The following is a 16,328-nucleotide window of genomic DNA, read 5'->3' as shown; positions in this document are numbered from 1 at the left end:
CAGCTATTTCCAGCAAAAAACTCTCTGTACACCACCGCAACAAACATCATCAAACAGCAGGCTAATCTAGTAAAAATACTGACTTATTTACCCCCAGTGGCCAGGAATAAGTAATGCAGCTTTAAATGAATGTTTTAAGTAGCAGAGTGAACAGTGTGACCAGGTCTCAGTTAAGAAGATGCAAATGTTGGCCCAGTGCTGGGCTTATTTTGATGAACATAACATGGTAGGCTATCAGTACTTTGCTCAAAGACATGGACACAGGTCACTAGAATGACTCTCTTACCATTTGGCCACACTACTTCTCCAAAAATATATATAGTAAAATCACAGTTGTGTCTTACGGCGTTCTGCTTTTTGGTGGCAGCACAGCACTGTGCTGGTCTGTGTGTTCTGCTGCTGTGTGTATGTGAGGTTTCTCACCCTGCTATGTTGCTGGTGGAGATGCTCTTGGCCAGGTTGCTGTGTGAGTTGAAGATGCTTGGGTGTCTCCGTGAAAATACTACAGGAAGCTGGTCATCAGGGGTAGTTACTGTGGACCAACGCTCCCGTGATGAGGAGGATGACGTTGATGAAAAAGAAGATGCTGAAGATGTAGCTAGAGACAAACATAAATGTGTACATTTTAGACATACAATACCAGCAATAGACTTAGATGCCTCACTTGTTAAATATGGATTTTATGTAGATCACTTTTTCAAATGTCCCATTTCTTCCCTTCACTCTTGCCATTAACCTAGATTTTCATCTATCTACAGTATACTGTTTTAATACAAACTAATAAATATCAGAAGGTGGGAAGGAGTATTAAACTGCTGTAAAACAACACATTAAGTAGATGACAAAATACAGTATATCTTACATATAGCATATTAAGAACTCCACAACATTGTTGTCCTCACTATTTGTCTTCTATTTCACGGTCAGATACTGATGATGATGATACTGAACGCCCATGTGGTGGAGGCATTTTATCATCACTCATTATAGCTGTCTTTTTGGAGGGCTACTCAAAACTAAGGAAAAGGGGAATTTCACTTTATTACATCTCGGGTCTTATTTCCATAATTGGGTCAGTCAACTCAATTGAAAACACAGCACAGTGATATCTTTATTGTTTGGTGACCTGGCTCTGCCTTATCACTTAGCTTGATGAGGTGAAGTGATTGAAGTGAGTGATTAAAGCAAAGCAGCAAGAGAAATGCTTGTGGAGGCACTTGTGGTGCAAAGAGTGGGGGCTGCAGTGGCAGAGCAAAGCAAGAGCTGGGTACTGGTGACAGCTTTAAATAGACTGGCAAACATACAGAGAGCAGGGAATGACCAGCAGAAGTTGAAAATCTGAAAAATGGAGTCTTTGTTGCTGATATTTTTCTGCTTTAGGACGTAAATGACATGAAAGATGCCCTCCTTCAGGCCAACACGACCAATATGGTTTGAAGCAATCACTAAGCAATTGACTTTGCCATTACTGATGTAGACACACATTAATGTATTGGGTCAAAGTTTAAGACAACCAACAGCTTATTCCTGTGACCTGGTTTCATTGCATTTCCCTTCCTTACTTTGAGTTAAAACAGGTCACGTGTAACCAAACTGAAACACCTCATCTCTCTGGAGCATGAACACATTTTATATCTTACATTACATGGGTTGGTAAAAAGAACCTTAATGGGTCTTTGGACTAATTTGGTTACTGACATGACAGACTAGGGTTATGTTTTAATGAACTCAATTCCCACAGCAACACACTGAAAACAGCTTTGCTTGTAGAGGGGAGACTTGACACTGTTCATTTATTTATATTGGTTATTTACTGCTTGATGTGGTTTTTGGTGAGAGAGGTGATTTTGGTAATTATAAAAATAATAAGGTAATAATATGGTGCTGCAGGCTGATGTGTGAGCAAGATTGTTAATAGAATTTGATTCATAACTTGTTTGTGGCCAGTGTAAAAACTTAAAATGCGTGCTCACCTGTTGATATAATGTTAAAAGAAAACTCCCTTCTTGCACCTAATGTACACAAAACATCATAAATCCTTTAACGTTTAGGACATTCCTGTTGATATGTCCTTGATTAAATGTTATCCTGAGAAATGTATTTGCTTAAAGTTGAATGGACTGCCTAATAAATGCATTTATTATCTATAATCTTAATGGAGAGGCTTCATACATTTCTGCATTCGTTCATTCATTAGTCCCTCTGATCCACGTCTCTGATTCATTTCTATAAGTTCTGCATTTCTATTCTAAATCAAAGAGACAACTCCTCACGATTCACACTATCAGGTCAAGTTCAGTAGGCATTTATCCATCACTCCTCTTCCTTACCCACACCAGAGCCAATCAACAATCACCATACTGGTTCAAGCTCCTGCTAACATCTGACCAACACCAGCATCTGACTCTTCCTGGAATCAGAGTAATTGAAATGGAGTGATCATGTAATTATTTGTGTATCCTGTCAATAGCAACTGATGGGATTAAGTGAATTTCATAAAGGTTATGATGGTCAAGCTAGAGTGAGGCCGTATTCAGACTAAATCAGCCATTGTGGCGCACTGCCGCAGAGGTGTGAGGGGGTGTTAATCTGACGCGCCAGATGGTTTGTTACACAGAACCATCTGAGAAGTCGTCTATGGAAACTGATTGGAAAAGGGCAGGCACTTTCAAAAAATACTTGGTAGGTAATTAGATGAACCATCTGTTTATCACCGTCTATCACTGTCTTACCTTGCAAGGCAGCTGGATTTGTGTTGCTGACTGGACAAGTACATAACTTGAAGCCTGACAAGATGGATTCTTGCGTGATATCATGATCTTGTGAATCCAGCTGCCCATGTTTATTTGTGTTCTAGAACCTAATTGCTGTGAAACAGTCAGAAAATAACATTTTATTTATCTGATTCACTGGCTTTCTCGCTACCACCACTTCCTCTCCTCACTCACTCTCGAATTCTCTTGACCTCAGCTGCTCTCTGTCTCAGTCACTGGTGCTCTCATCTCTCTCTCTCTCTCTTTTTCTCTTATCGTTTTTAAAAAGAGTCGGGAAGCCAACGGCAAAGTCTAACTTTACTTTTAACATTATCAGACAAAGAGAAATGTCTTCCCTTCTTCCTAGTAATGTCTTTGTCCTCCCTCATGGCAGAATTTTATAGCTCTGATCGGTCTGATGATGTCGGGTTGCGTTTCTCCAAAAGTTGACCCTGGATCAGCTTTCTCGCTGCAGGCCAGTGCAGCACCACTGAAGCCAAACCCCCTGCAGCCTAAACGCACTGCCCCCATTCAAATGAATGGGAGGACTGATGTTTTTGCTGGAACGCCTGATTTGGTCTGAATACAGCCTCAATGTTTCTTGAGGTTCATTCTAACAATCATGCACCACTTGGATCTAACCTATGATTTATTAGCAATGTTGCGTTATCCATATTTATACTGATTAGAACATTGTTTACTCCACTAGTTACAAGGATGGCAATGTTGGCTGTAAGGAGCATCATCAGTGTCACTGGTGATTATTCATCTTGTTGTGTCACATGTTCAAGTTTTGAAGTTCTTCCTTGACTTGTGATAATGCCCTTTGTTCTTACATTTACTCCTCATGTTGACAGCTGATCCAGGAACAGCTTCTGGCACCAATGACTGCTGCTGGAAACAAACACAAGACATCATTAAGTGGGAGACGTCACTCAGTAGTGCTTTACATTATGGTCATGGATAGTATGTGTTGCTCTCCTGATCACTGTGTAACGTGTGTGTCACACCTACCTTTGTTTTGCTCTTTGTACACACAGCCAGACTCTCTCTGCAGCTCTTATGGACATTAACACCACAGTCTGCAAACATATGATAATCATTAGAAACAACTTTCAATGTTTTCAGCAGTATAAAGTGACTTTCTCAAGTAGTAAGTATCATAAAACTAACTAAAACCCATACTGCAGTGTTACATTCACTGTCCAGTCAGCTGTCTGTGAGGATAAGCTGCAATTATACAGTACACACAGGAGTGTGTGTGTCACATTATGACCTCATCCTTCATTTCCTGCACACACACTGTTTATCGAGCAAAGTTTTCCTCCACAGTAACACTGCTCTCGTAGTCATGGCGATGACAACACACACACAGACACACACAGAGTGATGCAACAGACTTCAAGACAGATAGAGAAGTTAGCCAGGCAGCAGGAGGCCCCTCCTTCTATCCTTCCATTCATGGAACAAACAGTGATCCATATCAACATGTCTAAAGCCTTGCTGCGAATGGACTACGTCAGCAAAATCCGAAACTTCAGTGATGGGCTCTGAACACTGACATCTTCATCTACACAGAGACAGTGACAGCAGACTTTCCTCCTGTTACTTATTCTCTTCTCATCTCACAGTATTTTAAAAGATTCAGGAACTTAACAATTATTGTTTTGATTCTAAAATCTAACAGAGTTATGAGCTACACTGTATGTTGTATTTATTGTACATTATAGCTACTTTTCTTGTGATACAGGTTAAAACCTCATGTGGTGCCAAATGAGCTCTGCCTTGTAACTCAGCAACAAACCTCACATTGGCTTCAAGTCACATATTTCAAATCAGAAACTCTCCACATGTAACTTTCTGAAATTGTCCAACATTCAGGGGGCATGAATGAGAATTTCTCACCTCATGAGTTTCTATTCTTAAATATCTCTCATTTATGTGGTTTTGTAGTGGTTTTTATGATGTATTATTTTATATTGCTGTATGATGTATCTTTTTTGTAGCTTTTTATTTATGCTATTATTATTATTTTAATCAAAGTGTTTTAAAGTATGTCATATCAAATAGGCACATTTTGGATTAAGACAACTGTTGCACTTTTCCAGTTAATGGACCAAATATGGTCCCTTCCATGACCATGTCCCTTCTTGGACACTCCCCTTACCTCTCTGTTAGTCTGGGACAACAACTGGCCTGAAGCCACATGACCATATATGCGAACCATCTTTGTAGATGCCCCATTGGCTGATATGTTTCTGGATGTACATGATTAGTTATCTTTTATATTTTATATAATATTTTTATTTATATTTTTTTTACCTTTTTGCTTCATACCTAACCTGCTCTATTTAAATGTTGTTTGTGATGTGTTTAATGATGATCTGATGAAGGCCACAAGCCAAAACACATTGGTCCAACAATAAAGTTGTTCTATATACTACAAGTGTTGCTGGAGTTTTGATCTCTTTAGACTTCTTTCCCTTCTCCGTGCACCTTGGAATTAGGTGAAGTTGTGCCAGAAACCCCTACTCTGGATACAACATTCACACCCACTTCACACAGTGATTGGTCTGCTGTGCCAAGGCTGGTCTCTCTAACACCCCGTTCTACCCTCTCTATAACGACCAACTTCTGACTCCGCCTTTGAGTGAAGCTGTTCGTAGCAACAGTGTAACACTTGATTTCCAATGTGGTTGGACAACACATCGTACAAACCAATTCTGGTCGACCATAAACCTTATAGTTAATCTTAGAGTTAATCCTTCCACGGACTATGATTAGGGCTGTCAAAATGAATGAATTTTATTCGATTCAAGGTCCTTCTCTTCACTCTCAAAGCCCTCCACAACTAGTGAGGCCTACCTCACTGACACTCATGCCCACACCATGTGAGACCAGTCTCCTGTCCCATCATCATCCAACACCAGACCAAGGCTGACAGGGTCTTCTCTATAGCCACCCCCTCCTTCTGGAACTCTCTCCTCAAACACATCCACCACTGCACCCATCAACAGTGCTTTTAATATTTCATTTAATATCCTGTCTCTGTAGTGTGGTTTCAGTTCTCTAACACCTTTTATCTTTATCTTGAAAACCATTCTGTATACAGTTGAAACTGTATTATTATTAATTAATATGAGATGATGATAATCATCCTTTCAACTCTGCCCTGAGGTGCACTTTGATTAAAAGTCAAAAAGCAGTATGAAGTTAGAGAGAGCAAGCAAGTCAGACTAAGAACTGAATAAACAGAACACACACACAAAGCTCAATCAAAAACACCATCTCAGTCCGATGTTCAGTGTTATAATTCAGTTGAGTGTTAATTTGATTGTAGCATCGGTGGTTAGATTCCCAAGAGATAAATGGAAATGAGAGAGAGATGCCATTGTGAAACGACTTAAGAAAAAGAGGTGGCCGCAGAGGAGGAGGAGGAGGAATAAAAAGAGGAAGAAGGGAGGAGGGAAAGAAAAGAGGAAGAAAATAAGGAAGAAGGGAGAGAAAGTTAAAATGAGAGAGAGAGGGGAAGAAGAAACCTTGTTTGGTCCTCAGAGCAAGGACAAAGTAGGAAGAAAGAAGAGGAGAAAAGACAAAGAGTTTGTCTTACTGTTGCAGAGGAAGGCGTCCTTATTGTGTAGAGGTTTGATACAGTGCTGACAGGCAGTGGAAGGAGAGGGACTGACTGGGATGAAGAGATGACCATTTGCAGTCTTCTTTTCTCTCTCCTTACTCTCTCGTTCCTTCTCTCCTCTCCTCTCCTTCTCCTTCTCCTGGAAGCAATAAAGGAGAGATACAGATAATCAATATAGTAAACAGTCAGGAAATTCAGCTGAGAATATGTTTATACACTAAATAAGCAGTTATATATGTTTTTGTATAATCACATTATTTAAATACTTTCATAATTCAAAGTGCTTTATCATAAAGCAGTCCTGCTCAGTACTTAACAACATTACCCACAATGGCCTATTATGCCTGGATATACAGTGTTAGCTATCACTGCCTAAGCAGTATGACAAAATCTCATGAAACTTTAGTCCTGACACCATGATGGCAGAGGTTTTTCTATTTTATGCAAATTAAATCGACAACACAACAACAAATCCACATGGCTGAAGTTGCTACTGTGACACAGGAACCAGGAACTGTAACACACAGCAGTGAAGCATCTCACAGTCATGAACTGTTTTGTTTGTGCTTTTAATAACCAGAACTGAAAATACTAGAAGCTGTATGACATGTATTCATGATCATCTGGGAACCATGAATATCGTGATATTGATCTTCCTGCAGCTACAAAAATCATCATCTGGGAATCATGAATATCCATGATAACATGAAACTTTTTAATTCCTTTTCAACTGTTTTAAACAGAACTTAATTCATGAATCCAGTGATCACTTCAGCAATAAATAGAAATGTCACGACACATGTATTGATGATTGTAGTAGTTTTGAGTTTTCACATTCACACCCACATTCATATTCATACTCACACTTTAATGATAAAATAAGTACATGTTCCATTGGTAACACTACTATGGTATTATCCTGTCTGATCTGGTATAAACGTAATAGTTTGGTTGCTTAGTTACAGCATCAACGGAAAATGAAACTTGTAAGCAAACCAGCGGTAAAGACATTGCTGAGAGAATGATTCAAAAACAATGCAGACAGACACCTAACTCACACAATTGTGACTCATACTTTCCATCATCCCAAATATTTCGGCAGTAGTAGCATTAGCAAGTAGATGCTAATTCAACTTGAAACAACTTGTAGAACACTATTTTTTCTATGTTTATGCCCTGTGGAATTTCCAGACAAAACTGCACAAAACATGGTGAGCAGGGTTTCAGTGTGTCAGGAAGTTCATGCTATATTTGTTCTGACATTTGTGACATTTGTCATGACACGCAGACACACACACACAATCACACAGAGCACAGCTATCCTTGTTGACATGACATTGACTTCCATTCATGGTGGACAGCCTAACCCAAACCCTAATGTTAACCTAACCTTAACCTGACCTCAATTCACACCTTAACCCTAACCTTAAAGCAAGGGTAGGTCATGTATTGTGATGTAATGTAAGCCTTTTCTGTTATATTTGTTTAATTTCTCTGTACATCCCAACAGCAATTAATAAACCAAATGCTCTGACAATAAAAAATATCCAATATCTGTAGCTGGCCCAGAGCTGTAATAAGTCCGTCGAATTGCTACCTGTCTGTCAACCTACCTACCTGCCTGCCTGCCTGTCTGCGCACACTCTGTGCACATGACACAGAAAGTTTGGAGGCCAGGTGAGCAGTGGGATACCGACAAATAGGAAGTAACAGGACTCCATGAATTGCAGAAGGAGAGAAGAAAAAGACAAGAATTTCAACAGAAAACAGAATAACCATTGCTGGACGATAGTCAACAACTCAACAGCGCATAATCTTATCAACAACGCCGGAGAGAGAGAGAGAGACTTTCAATGGAAGTGAATTCCGCTCCCAGCAGTGAAAGGCAATATCACTCGAATTCAAGCAGGGAGATGAGACACAGACTTTAAACAGGTGTGAGGCGGTCCTGTTTACCATTTACTAAAGTTTGTGTTTGTGTGAGTGAGTGTTGTAGTATAGTTGTGTTGCGTGTGCGTATGAAACACATGCATATGCCTGTATTTGTCTGGTGGGAGGGGCTTAGGACAGAGAGGAAAGGGGGGAGAGCTGCAGGAGGAGGGCTTCATTTTCAAATTCTGGCTTTTTTTTTTCAATTTCAATTAAATTCAATTTTATTTATATAGCATCAAATCACAACAGAAGTTATCTCTACACTTTTCACATGCGTTTTTTGCCTTTTCCAGAACACTACCTACCCCAGCTTTAACCAGAACCTCAGAAATGACATTTTGCCTCATTAGGACCGGGCTTTGGTGCCCATGAGGACTACTGGTCCTGACAGATCGGTGTTTATACCAGAAAAGGTCTCAAAGAGGTAGCAAAAACACACACAAACACACACACAGACACACACACTACCATTCTCTTACCTCATCCGATCTGGTTTCTCCTCTCCACTTTACAGAGCGATTGAACCTCTTACTCAGCATGGCTGACATCAGCTTGTTTCTTTTACTTTTTTCCTGTCTCTGTCTTTCTCCTGTCTGTCTCTCCACTCTGTCTGTCTGTCTGTCTGTCTGTCTGTCTGCCTGTCTCTCACTTTTTCTATCACTCTGTCCAACACTTGTGAATCCCGTCTAGGTGGATTTCTTTCTCTTTCTGTCTGTCTGCTTGTCTGAGCATCCTGTTGCTGTCTTTTAGATTGAATTATTGTGTACAAGCTGCTGCTGCACGTCTGTCTGCTTTAAAATCAGGAAGTGAGCTAGCAGACATCAGTACATCAACACACAGATCACTGGAAGTTCCTCTTTCACGGCACCTTGTCTGTCTGCAGTGTTTTGCAGAATTCTTGTCATCGTCTTAAAGCTACCGTTCAGCATGTACCCAAAACATATGATTCTATCAAAAATGTTGTTGACAGAAATGGTGAATAATCTTTTATTAGGCACCATTAGGTGTTGATAGTAGATTACAGATTTTAGTGAATTACACTGTATGCATCACATTTTTCATCAACTTTTATTTCTTTTATTTTATTTCAACTTTTATCATTGTAGTTTTAGAGGCTTAAGCTTAAAAATATTCTTATTTATCTTAGTCTATAGTGTATTCTGTTCTGTTACATATGTATATATACATACATATATGTTTGTATGTATTGAGCTTCACCTCTACTTTTAGTTTGCGGGGGAGGGGGAATGTTTTTAAACGACTTTAAATGTGTCAAAAACTTTTAAAGAACCTTTTTAAAAAGTTGAAATAGTTTAAGAGTTGGATTATTTATGATGCAAAAATGAAACACCCCAGCAAACTTAAAACTAACCTGAAATCATATTAAGAAGTGGAAAATAATCCCAAATGTGTCTATGAAACTATGGCATTAGCAATGCTGGCAGGAGGAAGAACATGTTGGACAAAAACTGTAAATAAATATTCTGCAGAAATCAAAATCCAGTTTTATTTTGTATCTCTTCTTCTTTTAAATATTCAAAACTTGTGCATTTCGCATTTACACTGTTAACATTTTACACCTGTAGTTCAGTTCACATGATCCAGACCAATGAAAACAAAGATGCTCTGTTATGTATGATGTGTGTGTGACTGACAGGTAACTCATTCATTTTGGTGATGTCATCCTGCATCATCAGGCTACAGACTACTTAGGAGATTATATTCTTAATGGTTCTCATGATCAGCAGAATTTAATGGCGCTTAAGTTTTAAATTGAAATACTAAAATCATACATCTATTACCACAATAGATGTTGACATGTGGTGGGAATCACATGAGCCACACAAGAGTCCGTCTGAAAGCTTTTCAAGCTGTCTCAGCCCAGCTGTTTGGCCTGCACAAGAGTTTGATTAACAGCTTTCACTTCAGAGTTCAACTGAACTGAAACAAACATGTTAGGTGTGAAAACAACTTCACTGTTGCTTTCCGTAATTAACCTTGCTGGCCACAGCGTTATGACAGAATGGAAGTTTCACAAGTCACTTAAAGTAATCAGTGATTATTTAGGAGGAAATTGACAGCTGATTACGCAAACATGATACACATAACGCAGTGACACAGTAAGACCGAGCCTCCTCCTGTCACTATTGATGTCTTATGCCAGACATGTTATTAAGGCTATTGAGTATATCTCTGATTATTCTCATGATTATTCAAGTACTATTATTAGAATAATTTTAAATGTGAGAGGAAATGATTCATGATTCATGAGATTCAGATTCATGAGTTCTAAGAATCAACTTCATCTAAAATGAACTGTAGCCCTATTTTCTGTGCATTAGATTTCCTTGATCTAATGGGAAAAAGAGACCTACTAGATAAGATATAGATTTCCATAATATGATTATATAATAATGATTTAAACTATCAGAACAAATGTCAGGGCTAAAAAGGTTAACTCAGTTGCAAGCACACACACACATACACACACACACACACACACACACACACACACACAGGAGGGTAGATGTAACACGTGTGTGTGTGTGTGTGTGTGTGTTCACTGCACATAATTCACATACTGCACATCTCGTTTTGTCTTGTGTTATAAATCCAGTGCACCCCTTTCCTTTACAGCGGTGCACTTTCACCCGTCCCTAAAAGCCCAAACTCACTCTCACCGGGAATCCACATAGTAGGTGAGATGTGAGCAGCGCATAAGTGCACTTTATCCCTTCAATCCACACTAACTCCTTGACTTGCGTTTAGCGTCTCTGTCCACAGAAGCAACCAACAATGCAATAAGCAAAACACTAGGTCACTAGGTATCCTGCTTTACCAAGAACAATTCTGGTGTATAAAAAATATAAATATGGTTTCAAATACCAAAAAAAGTCCACACTATGACACACAGCACTAACATGACAAATAAGAATGACCAAATATGACCGTCAGTCTCAAGTCATTGTACTGACTGCCATGTCAGGGACTGCCTAATATTTCCTTAAGATATTGGTCAGTGTGAATTTTGCTTGTGCATGTACGCTGCTTTCATTTGTTGTGGGTTTTATTACCTTTCCTTTCTTGCTCATCTTGCTGCGGAGGTAGCTAAATGTCCGACTGATTTTGGCACCTCCTTTTCCCTCAGTTTCGCTCCGCAGCGGGCCTGGCTCCTCCTCTGAAATACTGACAAACACAAAGAGCCATTATGAAACCATTTCTGTTTTGACACACATTCTGTAGCAATGAGGAGTGGAATGGAAATTATGAGAAAAGTCTGCCAATTTGAATACTTACTACAAGAGACAGTGCATGTGTTGGTGTACAGTGTGTTGATTGCTTTTTTTAACAGATGAAAATACAGTAAAGTACAATTTGACAGTGAAATCTTTTTCTGCTTAAGAGTGAGGTTTAAAAGCATAATTCCAGTTAATAATAGAAACATTACTAACAGTAAAACAAAATTAGCTTAATCACTTTCCTTTCTTACCTGTATTCAAGTGATCCAGAGTTACTGGAGAATGAGCTGGCCCCTGTAGGAAGCAGACAGGACAGACACCATCTGATCAGACTAACACAGCTGCTATACTGTATGGCAGTGATGTTTCAATGATACCTTCAAGAAATCTGGTCAAACTGAATGTTGAGGCAACAAGACAAGGGATCAGTTATCAGCTTCAATGTGGGCATAAGCAATAGGTAGGTAGTTTTCCTGATCTACTGTATTACAATCAGGTACATTAAAGCTGTTTCCACAACAGCCCGACTGATTACTGTCCCATCAGGTCAGCCATACAAATAAAGACCAATCGATAAAGACCAATCAATAAAGACATTTGATCAAAGGGGTGTTGCCGTCCAGTAAAAAACATCTGCAGGGGATACAGCTGTGATTCCTCCCTCTAAGCTCTTACAGGAGCCTGCTCTCTACTTGCTCTTTGTCTCCTACAAGGTGCATTTAAGGGATTGATAGACCCTTGATGATGGCGAAGGGAGAACGATTTCCAGGTCACGGCTGCAGGATGGAGGAGTGAGGATGGGAGGAAGCATAAATTAGCAGAATGGAAAGCAGCCTAGGTGCTCTGAATGTGAAGACTGCTCATAAACTCAATCTCACTGTTAGCTTTGCTTTAGCTTTTACTATTGGGGGACATTGTGGGCTTTGGATAGAGTAGAGTAGTCGGGAGTAGGTAGGGTAGAGTAGTATGGAGCATTTTTAGAGGAGGTTGGATGGTTGTGTGTGTTCTTATCATAATGTGTTTGTGATTTTGTCTCTTTTATTGTTTGATTTGAAAAGTAAAATAACTAAGTTGAATAAGAGCTTCAAAATAGTTTGAAAGTATATATTTTCATTTGTGACAGAACACGTCTAGCTGTGTCCCCCTGCTTCTGTTCTTGGTGCTGGGGTTAACACTATATTGGTCAGACAGCAAATGATTGTATTTTTCTAAAATGTCAGAATATTCCTTTAAAGGTAAGGCGATTTGAATGTTTTAAGGTTTAGATGTCAATAAAGGTCTAGAAGTAATTTCATTTTAGTAAAAGGACCAAGTAGCATTATTATTATTAAGTAGCATTTTGATAGCGGCCACTTGTACAAAGCAGGGAGTATTAAAGGATAGACAGAGGTCAGTTACCATATGTTTGGAATGGGAAAAATTAAAATGGACAGAACAGACACCCCTGAACTCTTAACGTCCAAAGATGCTTGTAGTTTTAGGTGTAAAAAGCTGAGGAGTTGCAAGGAGGTGCCTTGTTTGTCCATTCTGATTCTGTGGCTCTAGGGAGGTGACTACGTTTAGTGAGCACTTATTTTGGTCGAGCAGCGTTACAGGACACCACACTGAGGGAGGAAACACAGGACAACAGCCATGACAGGCATTCTAAATTAATCGTACTTACTCCCTCCCCCCTCTTCCTCTTCACTGTAGGAAGTGCCAATAGAAAAGAAGTGTCTATTTTTGGGGAGGAGCGGGGAGATACTGAGGGAGAAGCTGATTCGGCGCTTTGATCGAGGAAATCCAGTCACTAAAGGGTGTAGCAAGGGGAGTAGCAGGAGGAACAGGAAATAGAAAGCGCAATTTAATTGCAAGAGATGGATAATACATCAAAATTCAAAACCACAAGTGAAGTGAAATGAAAGATAATGAGAAGAAGAAAAGAATAAAAATCCACCAAATGAAGGAGAATGATTTTAACTCACCATCTACATCCTGGTGACTGATGGCAACCATTGAGATGGATTTGGTGAGGGTTTGATGATGGAACATGGCAGGACAGTGGGTTGCCATAGACAGGACCTGGCGAGATGTCTAAAAACACACAGACAAACACAAGTGGACAAAATAAGTTAAAATAAATGAAACAAACACAAATTCAACCTGAAGATGTATACAGTAGTTGACGATCCAAAAGCCCAAGTGTTCAACCAAAATGCAACACATCCATATTCATATGATAGATTTAGAAAGTTTCATTTTGGGAGACGTATGGTACTTTTTAACATTTCTACATTGTACAAACGCAATTGGAGTGGAAAAGTAAAAGTCTTTGCCCACCACTGAGCTGCTGCCTGGAAGCTGCTCACAAAATAAATGGACCTAATAGGTTTTTGATGGAACTCTGGTATGTAAGAAAGACTGAAATATGTAGAAAAGCATAGGCAATGCTTTCCAAAGCTTGGTGATCTTCCTAATGTGTGTTCTTACCCCCACATAGACCTTGTGAAACAATGCCATCCAGAGTGCAAGACATCATCTCTTCCAATAAGCTGGATATTTTTTTTGTCATGGAAACTAATAGAGGCCACACCTCCTGATTATGCATATCTGCATCAGCCCATGCTTTCTGGTCACAGTGGTGGTGTTGCTTTAATGTATAGGAGTATTTTAACTTGCTCTCCTGCTTCCTTTGGTGCTTTCTCTACTTTTGAATTTCTGGGATTTGTGCTAAATGGTAAATTACCTGTATTGTGTATTATAGTCTATAGACCACCGAATCAGAACACAGCCTTTCTTAGTGAATTTTCTGAGTTCCTTTCTGTTGTCATGTCAAGATATGACAGGGTTTTAATTTTAGGTGATTTTAATATACAAGTGCTTTATGCTGTCCTTCTAATACATTGGCTACTGATTTTTTGCATCTTATTGACTCTTTTAATTGAGAATGCAATCTGTGACCTGCCCAATACATGTTAAAATCATATGCTCAATTTAGTCCTTTCCTTTGAACTTTTGCTTAGCAATTTTGTTCTATACGACATCTGTGTGTCTGAACACAATGTTATTTTATTTGATACTCAGCTTCCTCTATCCATACCAAAACTGCCTGCCCCAACTCGCTCCCGTATAATCAACTCTACCACACCCAGCCCGTTTTCCAGTGTCTATAGTGCTGATTCCACAGTCCCAGTTATTGAATCCTCCTCTACCCGTTTAAACACTGATGAACTAACAGACCTCTTCCACAAGTCTTGTCTGTCCATCCTAGACTCTATTGCCCCTTTTATGACCAGAAATAGGAGGACTAATGCAGACCCTTGGCTGAAGGAATCCACATGCTCTATTAGAGGGGATTGCCAGAAAGCAGACCGTAAGTGGATAAAAGACCGACTGCATGTCTCCTATGAAATGCATAAGGAGCTTCTAATCAAGTACCAATCCTCTGTTAAAGATGCAAAAGCAAAATAACTCTCAGATATCATGACCGAGAGAAGTCATAACTCCAGGATCCTGTTAAGCACCATAAACTCTGTAGTTAACCCCTCTGCTGCTCCACTACAAATTCTTCTTAAATAGGCTGTGAGCAATTCAAATATTTCTAAACAAAATTGACAGCATTTGACTGTATTCAGACCAAATCGGGTGGTGTTGCCCACCGCTGCAGAGGTGCAGGAGTGGAGGTGTGTGGGTGTGTGGACTTGTTTACTTGTGCTCTAGGACGTAACTGCTGTGAAACAATCAGAAAACAACGTTTTATTGATCTGATTCACCAGCTTTCTCACTACCAGCGCTCCCTCTCTTCATTCACTCTCCAGCTCGCTCGACCACAGCTGCTCTCTCTCTCTCTCTCTCTCTCTCTCTCTCTTTTTCTCTCGTCTTTTTTAACATGAGTCAGGAGGCCGATAGCAAAGTGTAACTTCACTTTTAATGTTATCAAGTGAAGAGAAATGTGCTCCCCTCCTTCTAGTATTGTCTTTTTACTCCCTCATGGCAGAGCTTACAGCTCAGTCTGATCTCCGGCTGTGATTGGCCACTGCAGCTTTCAGCCGCAGTGAGTTGAGTTGCGTTTCTCCAAAAACTGACTATGGCTCGACTTTCCAGCTGTAGTCCGGTGCAGCACAGCAGCAGCCGAAATGTACTACCCCCTTTCAAATGAATGGGACAACTGGCTTTTTTTCTGCACCGCCTCATTTGGTCTGAATACGGCCTTAGGTCAAATATCTTGCACCCTATCAAAGATTTCTCACTGACTGTTGACGACCCTCCTGCTTTTAATAATTTCCACCCTGTCCTTTTATCCCTGCTTGGTTGCATAATGGCAGGCATGAAACCCACTAGCTGTCAGCTTGATATAATTCCAATAAAGCTCCTAAAACAGTCACTTGCAGCAGTTGGTCCTAGCATACTGAAGATTTTTAACAGTTCTTTAGCCACAGGTGCAGTCCCATCTTGTTTAAACATGCCATAGTTCACCCACTCCTTAAGAAACCTGGTCTTGACCTGGCTCTTCCAAATAATTTTAGGCTAATTTCTAAGCTTTCTTTCTAATTTAAGGTTTTAGAAAAGGTTGTTTTTAATCAGATTCTGTCCATTTTAAACCAAACCAATATTTTTGAGAAATTCCAGTTAGGGTTCCGCCAACACTGCAGCACAGAGACAGCTCTCCTAAGAGTAACAAATGACCTCCTCTGTGCTGCAGATGTCAGTACATGCTTATCTTAATTCTTCTAGATCTCTTCTAGATCTAGATCTGCAGCTTTTGACTCTGTCAACCACACAGTTCTCCTG

General features: G+C 39.7%; 1 protein-coding gene across 3 annotated transcripts in view; it reads right to left on the bottom strand.

Annotated features, from left to right (window-relative positions):
* The window catches only part of LOC121896710 (A-kinase anchor protein 13-like), a 171,086-nt gene that overhangs the window by 24,541 nt on the left and 130,217 nt on the right, over positions 1–16,328 (bottom strand). For 2 of the 3 annotated variants that reach the window (XM_042410646.1, XM_042410648.1), the window contains exons 19-25: positions 13,523–13,631; positions 11,810–11,852; positions 11,394–11,505; positions 6,364–6,526; positions 3,768–3,835; positions 3,590–3,647; positions 424–598 (exon numbers count right to left, since the gene is read on the bottom strand). In XM_042410646.1, coding sequence (XP_042266580.1) covers positions 424–598; positions 3,590–3,647; positions 3,768–3,835; positions 6,364–6,526; positions 11,394–11,505; positions 11,810–11,852; positions 13,523–13,631 — 728 coding nt within the window. The remainder of the gene's footprint in view (positions 1–423; positions 599–3,589; positions 3,648–3,767; positions 3,836–6,363; positions 6,527–11,393; positions 11,506–11,809; positions 11,853–13,522; positions 13,632–16,328) is intronic. The other variant, XM_042410647.1, reaches the window with a different exon arrangement.

Source organism: Thunnus maccoyii, chromosome 5, assembly GCF_910596095.1.
Source record: "Thunnus maccoyii chromosome 5, fThuMac1.1, whole genome shotgun sequence".
NCBI classification, from domain to species: Eukaryota; Metazoa; Chordata; class Actinopteri; order Scombriformes; family Scombridae; genus Thunnus; species Thunnus maccoyii.
The sequence above is the reverse complement of the archived record's forward strand: the minus strand, read 5'-3'. Positions and strand labels throughout refer to the sequence as shown.